The sequence below is a fragment of the Bubalus bubalis genome, chromosome 9 (assembly GCF_019923935.1).
Source record: "Bubalus bubalis isolate 160015118507 breed Murrah chromosome 9, NDDB_SH_1, whole genome shotgun sequence".
NCBI classification, from domain to species: Eukaryota; Metazoa; Chordata; class Mammalia; order Artiodactyla; family Bovidae; genus Bubalus; species Bubalus bubalis.
The window spans coordinates 29935681-29951860 of NC_059165.1; the positions used below are offsets into that span (position 1 = coordinate 29935681).

The window sequence follows — 16180 nt, forward strand, 5'->3', positions numbered from 1 at the left end:
TCAACAACCCGAGAGCCGGGCCCAGCCGGGAGCGCGGGCCCGCGGCCGCAGTTCCCGGGGTGTCTGCGGGCGCGAGCACGTCGTGACCCGGCGGTGCGCCGGGGCGAGAGGCGGGGCGGGGGCGCGGTCTCGCCTACACAAATAGGGCTGGAGGGGCGGGGCGGCCAAAATTTCGCGCCAAGCTGGCTGAACGTGCCCGGTCGGGGTCCACGGCTAGCTAGAAACTGTTTCTTGCCGCTGTCATGGTTCGTCCGCTAAACTGCATCGTCGCTGTGTCCCAGAACATGGGCATCGGCAAGAACGGGAACCTACCCTGGCCACCGCTCAGGTATCTGCTGAGCCCGGGGCGGGGGGTGGGGGGTGTCGAGAATGGGAGCTGGCGCCAACGGCCCTTGATCGGGATACCTGGGCCGCGTCGGGCCGACGCCGGGAGAAGGAGGGGTTGGTCTCGTGACCTGAGCTGGCAAGAGCTAGGCTTGGGCTTCATTCTGCGTCCGGAGCCTGGCGGCAAATTATTGATTTACGTCCCGCTCCAGCTGCCCGGCTAGACCTTTACCCCCGGCTCCTACCCCGGGAGCAAAATCCCAGCCCTGGAAGTCCCTCCCCCCGCCACCCCGCAACCAGCGCCCCGTTTGTCGGGGGGCTTTAGAGCTTAAGCCCACGGGATCACATTCTGAGGAACTGCGTGTTTCTCTTAACTTGTAGGAATGAATTCCAGTATTTCCAAAGCATGACTACAGGCTCTTCAGTAGAAGGTAATGTGGCATTTTTAAGTGCTTCAAGTTTGCGAAAGGTCTTGCCTGAGGAAGCTTACCAGTGCAAATTTTACTTAAGTGAAAAGTTGCTCATGTTAGTCTTGGACCTTTTGTCTTAACATCAGTGTGTATACAGTTCCCAAGACTCATTAAACATTCCTTTAAAAAAAAAATTTGAAATTTTACGTGGGCACGTACAATTCAGGTATTGGGCAAAATTGGAAGCTAGGTAAAGGCTTCTTTGGAGGTCAGCGCCCGCAAAGGAGAACGGAAGCGGCTTTTGAAATCGCTGCTGCTGTAAGATGATAATGTCTGAATGGCAATGGAGAGGACAAAGGGCAAAAAACGGTTACAGATGCTCGATTTGGAGATCCGAAAGTTGAAGGAGGTGCAGTAAGGCAAGGATGAACTCTCATTTCCAGTTTGATAGTCTGAGTGACATGGGAAATAGTGAGCAGCTCTAATGATGACGATTTTGAAGTGCTTGTAGGATATTCGAGACAACTTCAGGCCCAGGGAACGAGATGAATTGAACCACTGGCAAGAAGAGGATGAAGTGAAGTGAAGTCGCGTCCGACTCTTTGCGACCCCATGGACTGTAGCCTACCAGGCTCCTCCATCCATGGGATGTTCTAGGCAGGAGTACTGGAGTAGGTTGCCATTTCCTTCTCCAGGGGATCTTCCCAACTCAGGAATCGAACCCTGGTCTCCCGCATTGCAGGCAGACGCTTTAACCTCTGAGCTACCAGGGAAGAGGATAACAAGGGGAAAGAGTATGGGCATGAGGGATAGGACCATTTAAAACCTAAGAGGAGTGTATCTTTGTTCATTGGAGGAGCAATAGCAGAGTAAACAGGGGAACCATAAATCGGAAAGAAGCAGATGCAGCATAACTGTAATGGCAGATAAAAGGTCCTTGGATTTGGCCCTTGAATCACTCACTGGTCGACACAAGATGGCAAGAGCTCTAAGGCAAAGGATTGACATGAACGCTCTCAAGAATCCTAAGTATGGCTTGCCAATTAGCATCCTCTGCCTGTTTGCTTGTTTTCAGTAAATATAGTATTTCTTGGATGAATGAATGAAAGGGTACCAAGGATGTCTTGGCTGTCTCCCTATGTCCTTCATTCATCATTTCTACCTTAGTTGTTAGGTCAGATCTGTGCCATTTTCCTCATCAGAATTCCTCACCTGTTAGCTTCATTAATAGTGGATAATCTCCTTATTGAACACACAAAGTTCTGTCCTTGAAAATATAGTGCATATTCTATAAGGATTCTTTGAATTACGGGGAGGGGGTGGGGGGTGTTTATTCTTGGAGGAAAATAAAATTTTTTGCAGTTTGTAAATTTCATGTTTTTGTTTTGAAAAAATCAAACAAATGATGATTCTTTAAGAAAACAGATACATGCACTCCTTTGATAGTCTCTCAGAACATGTCAAGAATCATAGAAATGTATATGTTCCTTTGATCCAGATAGTCAACTCCCAAGGTTTTTCCCTCCAAAGTAATTAAACAAATTGGAAGCTACATATGTAAAGCTTTTATAGAAGCAGTATAGTTGAAAGAGAAGCATAGAGGCACAATTGATAATGTTTTAAGCTCATTGCTTGGAATATTAAGCAGCTATCTTTAAGAAAAATTATTGTAATTTAAATATATAAAGTATGCAAATATAAATAATGTATATATGTGAAAGTTGCTCAATCATGTCCAATTCTTTGTGACCCCATGGACTATACAGTCCATGGAATTCTCCAGGCCAGAATACCGGAGTGGGTAGCATTCCCTTCTCCAGGGGATCTTCCCAACCCAGGGATCAAACCCAGGTCTGCCACATTGCATGCGGATTCTTTACTAGCTGAGCCACCAGAAGTGAAGTGAAGTGAAGTGAAGTGAAGTTGCTCAGTCATGTCCGACTCTTTGCAACACCATGGACTGTAGCCTCCCAGGCTCCTCCATCCATGGGATTTTCCAGGCAAGAGTACTGGAGTGGGTTGCCATTTCCTTCTCCAGGGGATCTTTCTGACTCAGGGATCAAACCCAGGTCTCCTGCATTGTAGGCAGAGGCTTTACCATCTGAGCCACCAGGGAAGCCCTTAAATACCCATAACAACTTAAATACCCTTAACAACTTAATTACCCATAACAATAAATAAGTCTTAAATACCCATAACAACTCTACAAGTAGGAACCATTGTTAGCTCCATTTTATAGGTAAGGAAAATAAAGCACAGGAAATAAACATGACTTGCTTAGTAGATGACAGAATACATTCAATTTTAGCACTTCATCCCAGTATCTTTGCTTTTAACTACTATAATATACATGATTACAGTTGGTTAAAGCTATATATTGGTTATAAATTGGCTAAAGGCAAAGGGAATAATAGTTTTTAGACTTAGATAATGGATGACATGATAAATTTTGGTAAAGCAGTTTTAAATTTTAATTTTTAAAGCAGATCCACTAGGTGTCACTATGACCATCATATCTATGTATGTATGTGTAAGTATATAAAAATATATATGTATGCTCCCAAAATATATTTATTCTTTCCATGTGATTTTAAAGGTAAACAGAATTTGGTGATTATGGGTAGGAAGACCTGGTTCTCCATTCCAGAGAAGAATCGACCTTTAAAGGACAGAATTAATATAGTTCTCAGTAGAGAACTCAAGTAAGTACTAGAACAAATTCACAGCAAGAAAATCGTGTTCCATTTCTTATGGTAGAGGGTTAGTATATGACTGAAATAGTATGAATGTTACTATGGATGAAACTACTTAATATCATAAAGGTGAGTACAGAAAAGTAGCAGTTATTTATGCCTCATGACAGTAACTTATTCTGTTACTCAAGGGATTGAGTTCATCACTTGACAAGTTACATTAAATCTAACTATGGTAATAGATTTGCGAGTTTCCTTGAACCATTATTCAGTAAACTTAAATATCAGTTATATAATGTAACTTAAGAAACTCTAGTTTCACATAAAATCAAAATACATGTTTTGGAACTTACCAAAATTAAGTGGTTATCCTTTCTCTGTACCTATCCCTAAATACACTAAGATGTAAGTTTTAGAATAAGCTAAAAACTGTGCTGTGTTATTTCATCTTGTGCTCTGTTATTTCTAGTTTACCACAACACCCAAATAATATTTTGTACTTAGGCTCTTTACCCAAAGTCTGAAGGTTAAAAATTTCAAAGGTTTGAAATGGAAGCATTTCCCAGGGATTCTCAGGAGTGTCTTTTGTTGACCTGTGCAAGGAATTTTTCTGTTCACCAGTCTAACATTAGGTGACATAGATCTGGATGCCTGGAAATGCCCTGGGGACTCGGCAGGGTGAGGAGGGAGAGGTGGTTCAGGTAATAGCATTAAGGCTGTTCATCAAGTCAGCTCCAGTGCTTTGTCTGCACCAAGGCTTCCATGGCATTTACTCTACAGGGGCTTTCCATTTTGTTACTTTTTGTTACTGTTTACATTGGTCCTAGCTCACTAAGATAACTTCCTGAACCCCAAGGGATTTGGGGGGTGGGGGAGCACCTGAATTACACCATAAGAGGAAGTTTGGAATTGGCATGGTAATTATTCTCTCTTAAACTAATAATCTAAGCAGAAAAAGAATGCAGTATCCTAGGTTACTGCTTGCTTAAGAACAAGGGTCATAATATTCCTTTCCCATGTGTATTATTAGGGTTCAACCAGAGCATCAGACCAGTAGCAGATAGATAGGTAAAAGACTTTTACTGCAAGGAATTATACCATCGTTGGGGCTGGCTGCTGCTGCTAAGTCGCTTCAGTCATGTCCGACTCTGTGCGACCCCATAGACGGCAGCCCATCAGGCTCCCCCATCCCTGGGGCTGGCTAGGCAAATCCAAATACCTCTAGGGCAGACCATCAGGAAGGACAGGCAGGAACTCTATCTAGAAGGGGCTGAAGCTGCTGCCCACTGGTGAAATCTCTTCAGGGAAGCCTCAGATCTGTTCTTAAGACCTTTCAACCCCTTGAATTAGGTCCACCCAGATTAAAGTCATCTAATTATCAGCTTTAATCACATCTACAAAATACCTTCATGACAACACCTAGATTGCTGTCTAAATAACTGAGTACTGTAGCCTAGCCAAGTGAATATATCAAAGACCATGGGAAGGAAAAAAACACTGCACAACTATAGCCTAAGGGGATTCAGGCTTGTGTAGATTTTCTCCCAAATCCCTCCTAGAATGGTATAGGTTAAAAACATGAAAGAAAGTATACCAGAATATTTGCACTGATTGCCTTTGGGTAGGGGAATATGTCTTGCCATCTGCCCCAGTCTTCATGCTGGTCTCTCCTTGTTGCTAGGATATTCTGATTATCTCTTTACTTGGTAGAATCGAGATTCACTGATTGTATTGCCATTCCCAGAGACTCTTTAATAACATATTCTTGAATACTATTTAAGTTTATTTATGGCCAGCTTGAGCTAAAACGAACATAAAGAAATCTCAGTGGGGGAGATTTTCAGTTGGGGAAGCATATCTCCAATTTCTTCCTTATGACCCCCTGTGGTGCATGTAATTGGATTTGGTTTTTTCTTATGTATTTATAAATAACATTTGTTAGTGTATTTTCACTTTTTTTTTAATAAGGCAGAGAGCAAATTTAAATTCTTTATAACCAAGAGAAAATTTAAAATCTTTATTACCAAGCACACCAAGGAAATAAGGATCCCAGTTAGGGAAAATTTTTTGAGTTATTTTTTATCCTTCCTTCTGCTTCCCTACTTGTGGTCAGTTCCACATATATCCTGAGCACCTGCTGTGTGCCAGGCACTGCTACGTCCTAAATAAAAGTGGGGAGATTCACACAGGTAAATCTCTAATTCATGTAAGCTTTTAGATAGGTTCAGTTTCTTACCACCACCACCCCCAGGGTAAAAAGAAACTGAATCCTCAAAGTAGCCCCAAAATTTGCTGCCAGATATTAGTCATTTTGGGTAAGTGTTTCCTTAATGAGGTATAGGGAAAAAATGCCTTTCCAAAGCTTTCTAGGCAATCCAGTTGTGGCTTTAAAAGAAATATTACACAGCCACATTTGGAAAACAGGCATTTTCTCAAAACATTAAACACAGAATCATCATATGCCCCAGCAATCCCACCCCTTGGAATATACCCAAGAGAAATGAAGGCGTAATTACATAAGAACCTGTACACAGATATTCAAAGCATCATCATTCATAGTAGCCAAAAAATGGAAACATCCCAAATGTCCATCAACTGATGAATGGATCAACAAAATGTACTATATCCATGCTATGGAATATTACTCCACAATAAAAGGAATGAATTACTGATACACGCTACAACATAAATAAATTTGGAAAACTAGAGTTTAATATTACTTTACTGTTTTTCTTTTGAAATAAATACTATGTACAACAAAATGTACATTTTTGTCTTATGTGTACATTTCCTACATTTTAACAAATGTATGCACCTATGCCTCTGATGCTGGGAAAGATTGAAGGCAAAAGAAGAGGGCAGCAGAGGATAAGATGGTTAGATAGCATTACTGACTCAATTGACATGAGTTTGAGCAAACTCCAGGAGATGGTGGAAGACAGGGAAGCACCGTGTGCTGCAGTCCATGAGGTCGCAGAGTCGGACATGACTTAGCAAATCAGCAACAACATGCACCTGTATAACCCATATCAAAGATAGAGAACGTTACTGTCACTCCCAGAAAGCTGCCTCGAGTCCCCTACTGGTGAATCTTTACCCCTTCCCTCCAGAAACAACTACTGTTCTGATCTTTCTAACACACATATCATGCGATATCACAGGTGGTTTTGGTTTTGATTCATTGTGGACTGTACATAAACAAATAAGGGTTGAATTATTGGCCATGGGCCATACTGATGCTAAATGCTTTTTATTGAAAGGTCTTATGTTTATGATGATTTTTACTTTATAATTACTGCTTCCTAGTCAGATTATTTTACTAATATGAATGGTGTTTGTAGATATTATGTGTAATTCTTTCTGTTAACCTCAGGGAACCTCCAAAGGGAGCTCATTTTCTTGCCAAAAGTCTGGATGATGCCTTAGAACTTATTGAAGATCCAGAATTAACAAATAAAGTAGACGTGGTTTGGATAGTGGGAGGCAGTTCTGTTTATAAGGTAAGAAAAAATTATCTGTGAATATAAAAAAATAGTCTACCCTCTTTCAGCTTCCCTGCCATCTGAACTTTGAAAAAATAAGCCATGAGCAAAGCGTGTTATTTCTATAAGTTAGACATACTGTCAGTGTGAAATACTCATTTTTTAACACTATCAGACAAACTAAATGAAACTTTTAAAATAAGTTTTTAGGTCTATACCAATTTATTTTCAATGCAAAATAGTTGATGTTTCCAATATTAAAAACACTCTAAACCCTTCCTGAGAATTGTGTTTGCACTGCATTGTTTACTTTTCTGTATGTGCCCTGCATACACTGAGTTATCATCTGTTTTTCAGGATAAATATGTTCCTTACCGAGAAAAGGCTGTGGCTGTCCATTGATATACAGTGCCTAGATGGATATGAGCTAATTAAAAACAGAAGACTCCCTCAACAGTTTTCATTTAAAATGAGGATATAGAGAAAGTGTTACATGATTTCATATCATAAAAGAAGACAGTATGTAAAATAGAAAATAATTCCTTTTGCTTGATACCAGAAGACCTCCAGCTTTAGAAAATGCTGAGGTTAATACATAGAATTTTATAACATTGATGAAAGATGAACATTTATGGGGAGGAAAAAAAGTCAGCCCCTATTCTTTGGTGGCTTGTGGTAATATACAAACACTGAAATAATTTTAGAAAGAAGAGGTATACCAAGATCCCAGGTGGGATTATAAAAATTCTTGTTTTTTGTGTTCCTCTTTCTACAACCTTTATTTCCTCCATTTGTAATAGGGGGAAATGGACATTTTTCTTTGGTCTTTTTGGCCAAGTATGAATTTTTTAAGAAAAATAAATCCTGTCTTTTCCTCAGTGTCTATCATATTTTGAATGATTCAATACTGCAGTCACTTGAAAATGTATTCTAAATGGTATAAGTACTTAAATACATTTATATAATTTGATATATCTAAACGCATATAAATAAAGAAGTAGAATCCCTAGGTGATAATTCACTATGGATTACTTCACATCACAATGACTTGTAGAACATTCAAATCTACCAGCCTGTTTTTGTAAACAGAGTTTCATTAGAACATAGCCATGCCTATTGGTTTATTGATGCTTATGACTGCTTTTGCTACAAAGGTAAGAAACTGTATGGCCCACAAAGCCTAAAATACTTACCATCTGACTCTATACAGAAACAGTGGACCAAATATCATTAACTATTACTTTTTTTCCAAACTTTAAGCTTTTTACTTTGTATTGGGTATAGGCAATTGACAACGTTGTGGTAGTTTCAGGTAAGCAGTGAAGGGACTCGGTCATACATACACTTGTACAAATATCACTAACTTTGATACAGATCTTCAAATGCTACTGTGATTAGTCCCTTCAATTTTTCCAATTTTTGGTACAGTTGAATTGATTTGGTTGGGGCAAGAGAAAAACTGATTTAATGGAAGCCATGGTATTGAAAATAAAAAGTAAAATTTGTTCTATGACCTTTATGTGGAATCTTAAGGATTACAAACACTTGAATTTATATGTAATGGTTTTGGAGGGGGGGGTTTGTTTTGTTTTGTTTTGTTTTGTTTTTTACCTCTGTAAGCTATTTCAAAATCAAGTTATTGCTTTCTTAGAGCTGCGGTTGGGACTGATTCCTGAATTTGTATTCGAATTTTAAGATATTTGTTCTAGGGAAGTTTTTTCTGTAGAAACTAGCAACAGTGTTACAGGCAGTGGCACTGTCTCTATAAGACCAAATGCAATCATTGGCAACAACAGACAGAATGTGTTACCTACTAGCATTGTGACTATCTGCTGAGAAATTGAAGCATTATTAAATTTTATGTAAAGGTACTAAGGATGCCCTTGGGATTTTCATTAGTCAAAGTTTCATGAAATTACTATCTTATCCATATATACATATATATATATGTAAGTTTTTTCCATGGAGGGAAAGTAGATAATTTGGGGGTTTTAATTCTTAAACAACAACCTAAGATAAAAGACAAATTGAATGCTTAGATACAAAAAGAGTTTATGCAACCAAACTAGAGCCCAGAGTATATTTGAATTCACCCTTGTAATTATTGATAAATGATTAGGGCCATTCTCAGCTAAGTCATACTTTTGCAGGGACCCAAAGTGAAGAATAGGATAATTATAGCATACTTTGGAGGTAAGTAAAAATATTAGAGTTTCTATAGCTTTAGACACAGATAAGTAAGGAAATTAATGCCTTTTGTTCTATTTCAAAGGAAGCCATGAACAAGCCAGGCCATGTTAGACTATTTGTGACAAGGATCATGCAAGAATTTGAAAGTGATACGTTTTTCCCAGAAATTGATTTTGAAAAATATAAACTTCTTCCAGAGTAAGTAAAATGTTATCAATTAGTCTGAAGCACCTTTGGCTTTCCTGCTTAAGAACTATAAAAAAGAGAATGTGTCTTCAGATAGAATTCAAGGTAGTAATGTGTTTTATAGACATAAGCTATAAGAATTTTGGGTATCTGCTTTAACACACTTGGGAAGGTTCAGGTTTTAATGATTTTGCTGAAATCTAGCGAGTCGGCCTTAGTTCGTTCTGTGAGATCTCTGCTTATTCAGGATCAAACCTCTGCCTTAGGGGATACAGTGCTTACCTAGACAGGTGATGTTACTATCACTATGCTCCAGATCACATTTTTCATAACAGAGGAGGAGGAGGGTGAGTAACAGATAAGCATCCAAAGAGTTGCTGTGTGGTGAATTGAAATACTGCAATGTGGTAGATTCTGTGTATTCTGAGAAGTCCTTTCTGAACGGTGACGCCTACACTGAGAGCTAAACAGCAAGAAGCCAGCCACACAAAGATCTGAGAAGAGCATTCCAGAAACCAGAAGTAGCTAGTGCAAGAGACCTGCGGGCAGAAACAAGCCTGGCATGTTCCCTGAACCTGAAAGCCACTGTGGGCATTATGACTGAGGAGGGGACTGAAAGGGATCAGACCAAGGGCAAGATTAGAGGGTTCTGAATAGAGAGTGATACTGTTCTTCTGGAGAAGGGGTAGGCTACCCACTCCAGTATTCTTGGGCTTCTCTTGTGGCTCAGCTGGTAAAGAGTCCACCTGCAATGTGGGAGACCTGGGTTTGATCCCTGGGTTGGGAAGATCCCCTGGAGAAGGGAATGGTACTCACTCTAGTATTCTGGCCTGCAGAATTCCATGGACTGTATAGTCCATAGGGTCGCAAAGAGTCAGACACTGAGCAACTTTAACTTTCACTTTAACTGTTCTGTTACGGGAAGTGGGCAGGAGGGACAGGAGTGAAGGAGGGAGGCCCATTACAGTAGTCCAGGTGAAAGATGAAGGAACTTAGTTAGCAGTGCTGGAGGTGGAAGAAGAGGTTACATTTGATTTACTCTGTACTTGTGCTTTTCACATGAAACTGATTGTGAAAACATTTTAGTTTAAAAAGCACTTTTCAGCTGTTGGCTATGGAAAGTAGAAGATTAATTATACCAACACTTGTAGACTAGCTCTTAACACATTCTTTCAGACATTCTCAGTTGAAAACAGTCTTTCTTTGAGTGCAAGTTTGATTTTGGAAATTCCTCCTAAAAGCAACATTCAGAGCAAAGTCTGTATAAATGGATGATGAGGGCCAGTCTCAATTAAGTCATACTTTTGCAGGGTAAAATATATTATATATATTCACTATAAAGCTTTAGAGTAAAGTATATTACTTTCTAGAGTTGGGGCTTCCCTGGTAACTTAGCTGGTGAAGAATCTGCCTGCAATGCAGGAGACAAGATGTAATTCCTGGGTTGGGAAAATCCGCTGGAGAAGGGATAGGCCTACCCACTCCAGTATTCTTGCCTGGAGAATTCCATGGACAGAGGAACCTGGCAGGCTACAGTCCATAGGGTTGCACTGTTGGACACAACTGAGCCACTTGCATTTTCTTTTAGAGTAATATAGGTAATGGTCTTGAATCAAATGAAGGGTGTAACTGATTTTCTTGGGCTCTTAACTAGCTCTAAAATAATCTGGAAACTCTAAGAACTCTAAAAATTTCCTAAACAACCAAAGTACAGCCTTTTGCTTATGCGGTCTCCAAAGGTGACTGCTTAGAAAAATCACATTATTGATTTCAGTCATATATATACATGAGGGGCTTCCCTGGTGGCTCAGTCAGTAAAGAATCTGCCTGCAGCACAGGAGATCCTGTGCTGTGTTTGATCCCTGGGTTGGCAAGATTCCCTGGAGAAGGAAATGGCTACCCACTCCAGTATTCTTGCCTGGGAAATCCCGGGGTAGAGGAGCCTGGCAGGCTACAGTTCGTGGAGTCGCAAAGAGTTGGATACAACTAATGACCAAACCACCACCGTATATAGTTTTTAAAAATTGTCTGTTTCTTTGTCCCAGCTTATTTTCTCCTGTGCTGCTTAGATCGCTGATTCTCACCTTCTGTGGATACTGATCTCTGCTGTCCCTCTTTTTTACCTTTCTTTTTTGCTACTAACAAAAAGAATAAATTACTATGTGAATCAGCTTCATATTAAATACCTTTAAAATACCTTTCTAAACCCTGTTGCTCTGAATCAGACATCTTACAAAGCTGTGACCCTTTAAATCCTTTATAATTTAAATACAGGGCTGGCTTTTTGACTCTTAGAAAAAAAAAACATGAACATCTTTACTGAGAAATGATTCACACATCTCAACATTCATCCATTCGATATATAAAATTCAGTGGTTTTTAGTATATTCAGAGTTTTGTGGCTATCACCACAATCTCAAGTTCAGAACATTTTCACCACTACCCCCAAAAAATCCCTATGCACATTAGCAGCTGCTCTTTATTCCCCTCCCATCTTGGCTCTAGGGAACACTAATCTATTTTCTATCTCTATAGATATGCGTATTCTGGATATTTCATATTAACAGAATCATATAATATGAAGTCTCTCACTTAGTATTCTGTGGTCATCCATGTTATGACTGGTTTGATCACCTTGCTGTCCAAAGGACTATAAAGAGTCTTCTCCAGCACCACAGTTTGAAAGCCTCAATTTTTCAGCACTCTGCCTTCTTTATGATCCAGTTCTCATAACCATTTGTGTCTACTGGAGAGACCATAGCCTTGACTATACGGACCTTTGTTGGCAAAGTGATGTCTTTGCTTTTTAACACACTGTCTAGGTTTGTCATAGCTTTCCTGCCAAGAAGCAATCGTCTTTAATTTCATGGCTGCAGTCACCATCCACAGTGATTTTAGAGCCCAGAAAGAGGAAATCTGTTACAGCTTCCACCTCTTCCCCTTCTATTTTCCATGAAGTAATAGGACCAGATGCCATGAACTTAGTTTTTTTAATATTGAGTTTTTAGCTGGCTTTTTTCACTCTCCTTCTTTACGCTCATCAATAAACTATAGGCACAGTGTCACACAAAAGATCTCCAGGATTGACTTATCCTGCTGAAATTGTATATACCCTTTGAACAGCTACTCCCTGTTTCCTCCTTCCCCCAACCCCTGTGAACCCCCTTGTACTCTCTTGCTTCCATGAATTTGACCATTGTAGACTTCTCATGTAAGAAAAATCATGCAATATTGTCCTTCCGTGACTGACTTATTCCACTTAGCATAATGTCCTCCAAGTTCATCCATGTTGTTACAGATGGCAGGATGTTCTTCTCTTTTGAAAGCTGAATAATAGTCTATTTTATGTATACATATTTTCTTTATATATTCATTTGTCACTATAGTTTCCATATCTTGGCTGTAGTAAACATGGAAGTGCAATTATCTCCTCAAGAGCCTTACCAGACTTCACTTACTAAGTGACTTCACTTACCAGAAAAATGAGAGAGAGTGTTGGCAAGGATGTGGAGAAATTAGGACTCTTGCACACTACTGATAGAAATATAAAATGGTGCAGCCACTGTGAAAAACAGTATATGGCTCCTCAGAATACTAAAAGTAGAACTACCATATGATCCAGCAATCCCACTTCTAAGTATATACTCAAAGGAGGGCCTGGGTTTTGATTTAGAAGCTGGTGGGAACACCAACCTAAGTGAGTGTTAGGGCATAGAAAAAATAAACAGTGATTCTAGTAAAGGATTTGCAATAAGCCACACAGTGGGGAATTAGAGCAGTGTTGTGTCTACTAATTAAACAGAAATCAAGAATTACCATACATCACATATAACTTCAGTTCCACTCTGACAGCTAAAGGTTGAATTTTATTTTCCCTTTGCTCACACAAGAAATTTGATACCAAGTTTAAGACTTAGCAAACGTCCTTAAGAAATTTCATATTAGCTGGATAATACAGTGGAAAGATAAAGACAAACTGCTAACAGTGGTTAGTTTGGGGGAGAAGAATTAGGAGTAAGAAGGAAAGGAAGAAGAATTATATGTTTCATTTTCTAACGTTCTACAGAGTTTGAAGTTTTTCTTACTATTTGCATGTATGATTATTTGCATAATATTTAATTATACATCTTTTTCTTTTACAGATATCCAGGTGTTCCTTTGGATGTCCAGGAGGAAAAAGGCATTAAGTACAAATTTGAAGTATATGAAAAGAACAATTAATGTGAAAATGTTTTCCAATCTATTTTACAATGTTGTGTTAGTTTCTGCTGTAGAACAAAGTGAATGAGCTATATATATATATCCCATTTTTTGGATTTCCTTACCTTAGATCACCACAGACCATTGAGTAAAGTTCCCTGTGCTATATAGTAGGTTCTCATGAGTTATCTGTTTTTTCCATAGTTGTATATTCCCCATTAATCTTAACTAGACTATGTCAGATACCATTTGTAAAACATTTCTTGCTATAACTGTCTGAATTCCCATTAAGGGCCAGGAATAGGTTACCAGCACCACCTAGGGTAGAATATATCTATCAAGATAGCCGAAAGTAGGAGAGTCCCCTGGTGGCAAGAAACCAGAGCCTGTAGAGCTGGGGGGTAAGTTCAAATGTCAGAAATGGACAATAAACAGGAAAACTAGCATTCCGTTATTAAATTAGATCAAAAGAGGGACTAAGAATTACTCCATATAGATCACACTACTGAAAAAAATTCTGTTCACACAGACCATTCCACAAGGATAGTGATGAACAGGTACAAGACTACCTTTTGATGGTTAAGAGAACGTCTGAGACCTTTAAAAACTTTGTTTCTGACCTTCAGTGAGATTTCACAAGATGTTACAATGATTGAACAAGAATTGGCTGCTCTTTACAAGAAAGGATAATCTAAAATCACACATAATGGCTAAAATTTTAAAAGGTAATAAATTGAGAATAAATATTGCTAGAAACCAAAATTAGTAAGTTATAAATTAAACATCACAGAATTAAAAAATAAACCATGTTTTACCTGTCTTATTAGCGAAGATTTAGATTACTTATATAAAAAAAATAGCATTTTCTGCCTTATAAATTGGTACAAATTTTTTAGTGTGTAAGTTAGCAATATCAATTAAAATTCAAAATATTCTGGGTTTGGACCCAGAGTTTCCACTTCTAAAAATTATTCCTGAACAAAGAGATGGATCCAAGAATATTTGTTGCAAAATTTTGTTTTAAACTTGGAAAGAACCCAAATGTTGATTAATAAGAACTATTTAATATGTCTATAAAATGTAACATCTGCAGCAGTAAGAAAAGGATGACTGAAAAATGCCAAAAACTGCTAAGAAGCAACTTATGTATCAACTCAAAATGTCTAATCAATGTTAATGTGTGGGGAAAGCATGCAGCAAGCTATTGACAGTACCAGTTTGGAGTGTTATTTTCTGCATTAGGTATGTCTGTTGTGATTAGACTTTTTGAAGTATTATGTGCTTATTTTTATTACAAAAATGACTTAATAAATAGAGCCCTTTATGTTTAGCAGTAAAATTAGGATACAGGCCATCAGAAGTAAAAAGAAATGTCCTAAAATCTTCTTAGAGGGAAAAGACAGATCACACAGAAAAATAGGAACCAATACTGAGGAAGACTTAAAAACCACAAGAAAACAGTGGTACTCTCTGCAAGGAACATAACCAGAAAACTATTAGTATCCAGAGTTTATAGATGTTAGATACTGACACGAAAAAGAAGGAAGCCAATTAGAGAAGAGGAAACTCAAATGACCAAAATGTCCCTGCCTAATTGGAGAAATGCAAATTAAAGCTACAGCAGGGTACCATCCACACACATAGATGTGGCGTTCTCACTGATGCCAATTGATTTGATAGATGATATCCGAAAGCATCAGTTGGTACATGGAAAAGTAAAACCGGGAAGGTAAGAAGGCCAGTTCAAGGTCAGCGAGCAGGTTCCAATTGGGTTACAAACTCAATACTGCTGAAATACCTGGGAAATGGAGGGGAGGAAAGCTGGAGTATTTATCCCCCACTCATTGATGGGGGCTACTCCCAGGGTTGTCAACCCCCTGACCTATGTATGACTGAACACACCAACGACTAGACAGAGTCCTAGATGTTTGCAGTAAGAGGCCGCTGACATGCTCAGTTCAGTTCAGTCGCTCATTCGTGTCCAACTCTTTGTGACCCCATGGACTGCAGCACGCCAGGCCTCCCTGTCCATCACCAGCTCCCGGACTTTACTTAAACTCATGTCCATTGCGTCAGTGATGCCATCCAACCATCTCATCCTGTCATCCCCTTCTCCTCCCGCCTTCAATCTTTCCCAGCATCAGGGTCTTTTCCAATGAGTCAGTTCTTCACACCAGGTGGCCAAAGCATGACACACTCAGGACCAGCAAACGTAAACACTTAAAACAATTCCATGTTTATGACTATGTACAATTTCATACTTTATATAGTAAAAAGTATAAAGGTATGGATAGTTAAAGTTTTTTACAATTTTAAAATACATGGAAGCATGAAGACCAGTTAATTACAGGTTCAGGAGAGGAATGATGGTAATTCAGACTAGAGAATCAGGTGCAGTAAAATATTTGATTCAGGATAGATTAAAAGTTGGAGGTAACAGGATTTTCTGGTGGCATTGGATTATGGCTGTGGACCTACTGAATTTGAAATACCTGTAAGGAAGGAAAAAGGGAATGAAAGAAAAACTGAAATAATAGAACCATGCTGTTAAAATTCTAAGAAATTATTTTTAACTGATAAATCTGTGCTAAGTCATTTCTATCGTATATTCAATCTTATAATAAATTCTATGTGGCATCCACATTTGGGGCTGATTTGGCATTTCATTATATTAACCACATTGCTATAAATGACA

General features: G+C 38.9%; 1 protein-coding gene across 2 annotated transcripts; it reads left to right on the forward strand.

Moving 5' to 3' along the window:
- Positions 1 to 69: 69 nt before the first annotated feature.
- DHFR (dihydrofolate reductase) lies at positions 70 to 16128 on the forward strand. Of its 2 annotated transcripts, XM_006065109.4 has the most exons (6): positions 70 to 328; positions 706 to 755; positions 3331 to 3436; positions 6801 to 6927; positions 9182 to 9297; positions 13428 to 16128. In XM_006065109.4, the coding sequence occupies exons 1-6, from the start codon at positions 243 to 245 to the stop codon at positions 13504 to 13506; spliced, it is 564 nt and encodes a 187-aa protein (XP_006065171.2). In that variant the 5' UTR covers positions 70 to 242; the 3' UTR covers positions 13507 to 16128. The 2 variants fall into 2 exon arrangements, with proteins under 2 accessions (XP_006065171.2, XP_025148055.2); XM_025292270.3 differs by lacking the exon at positions 706 to 755.
- The last annotated feature ends 52 nt before the right edge of the window (positions 16129 to 16180 follow it).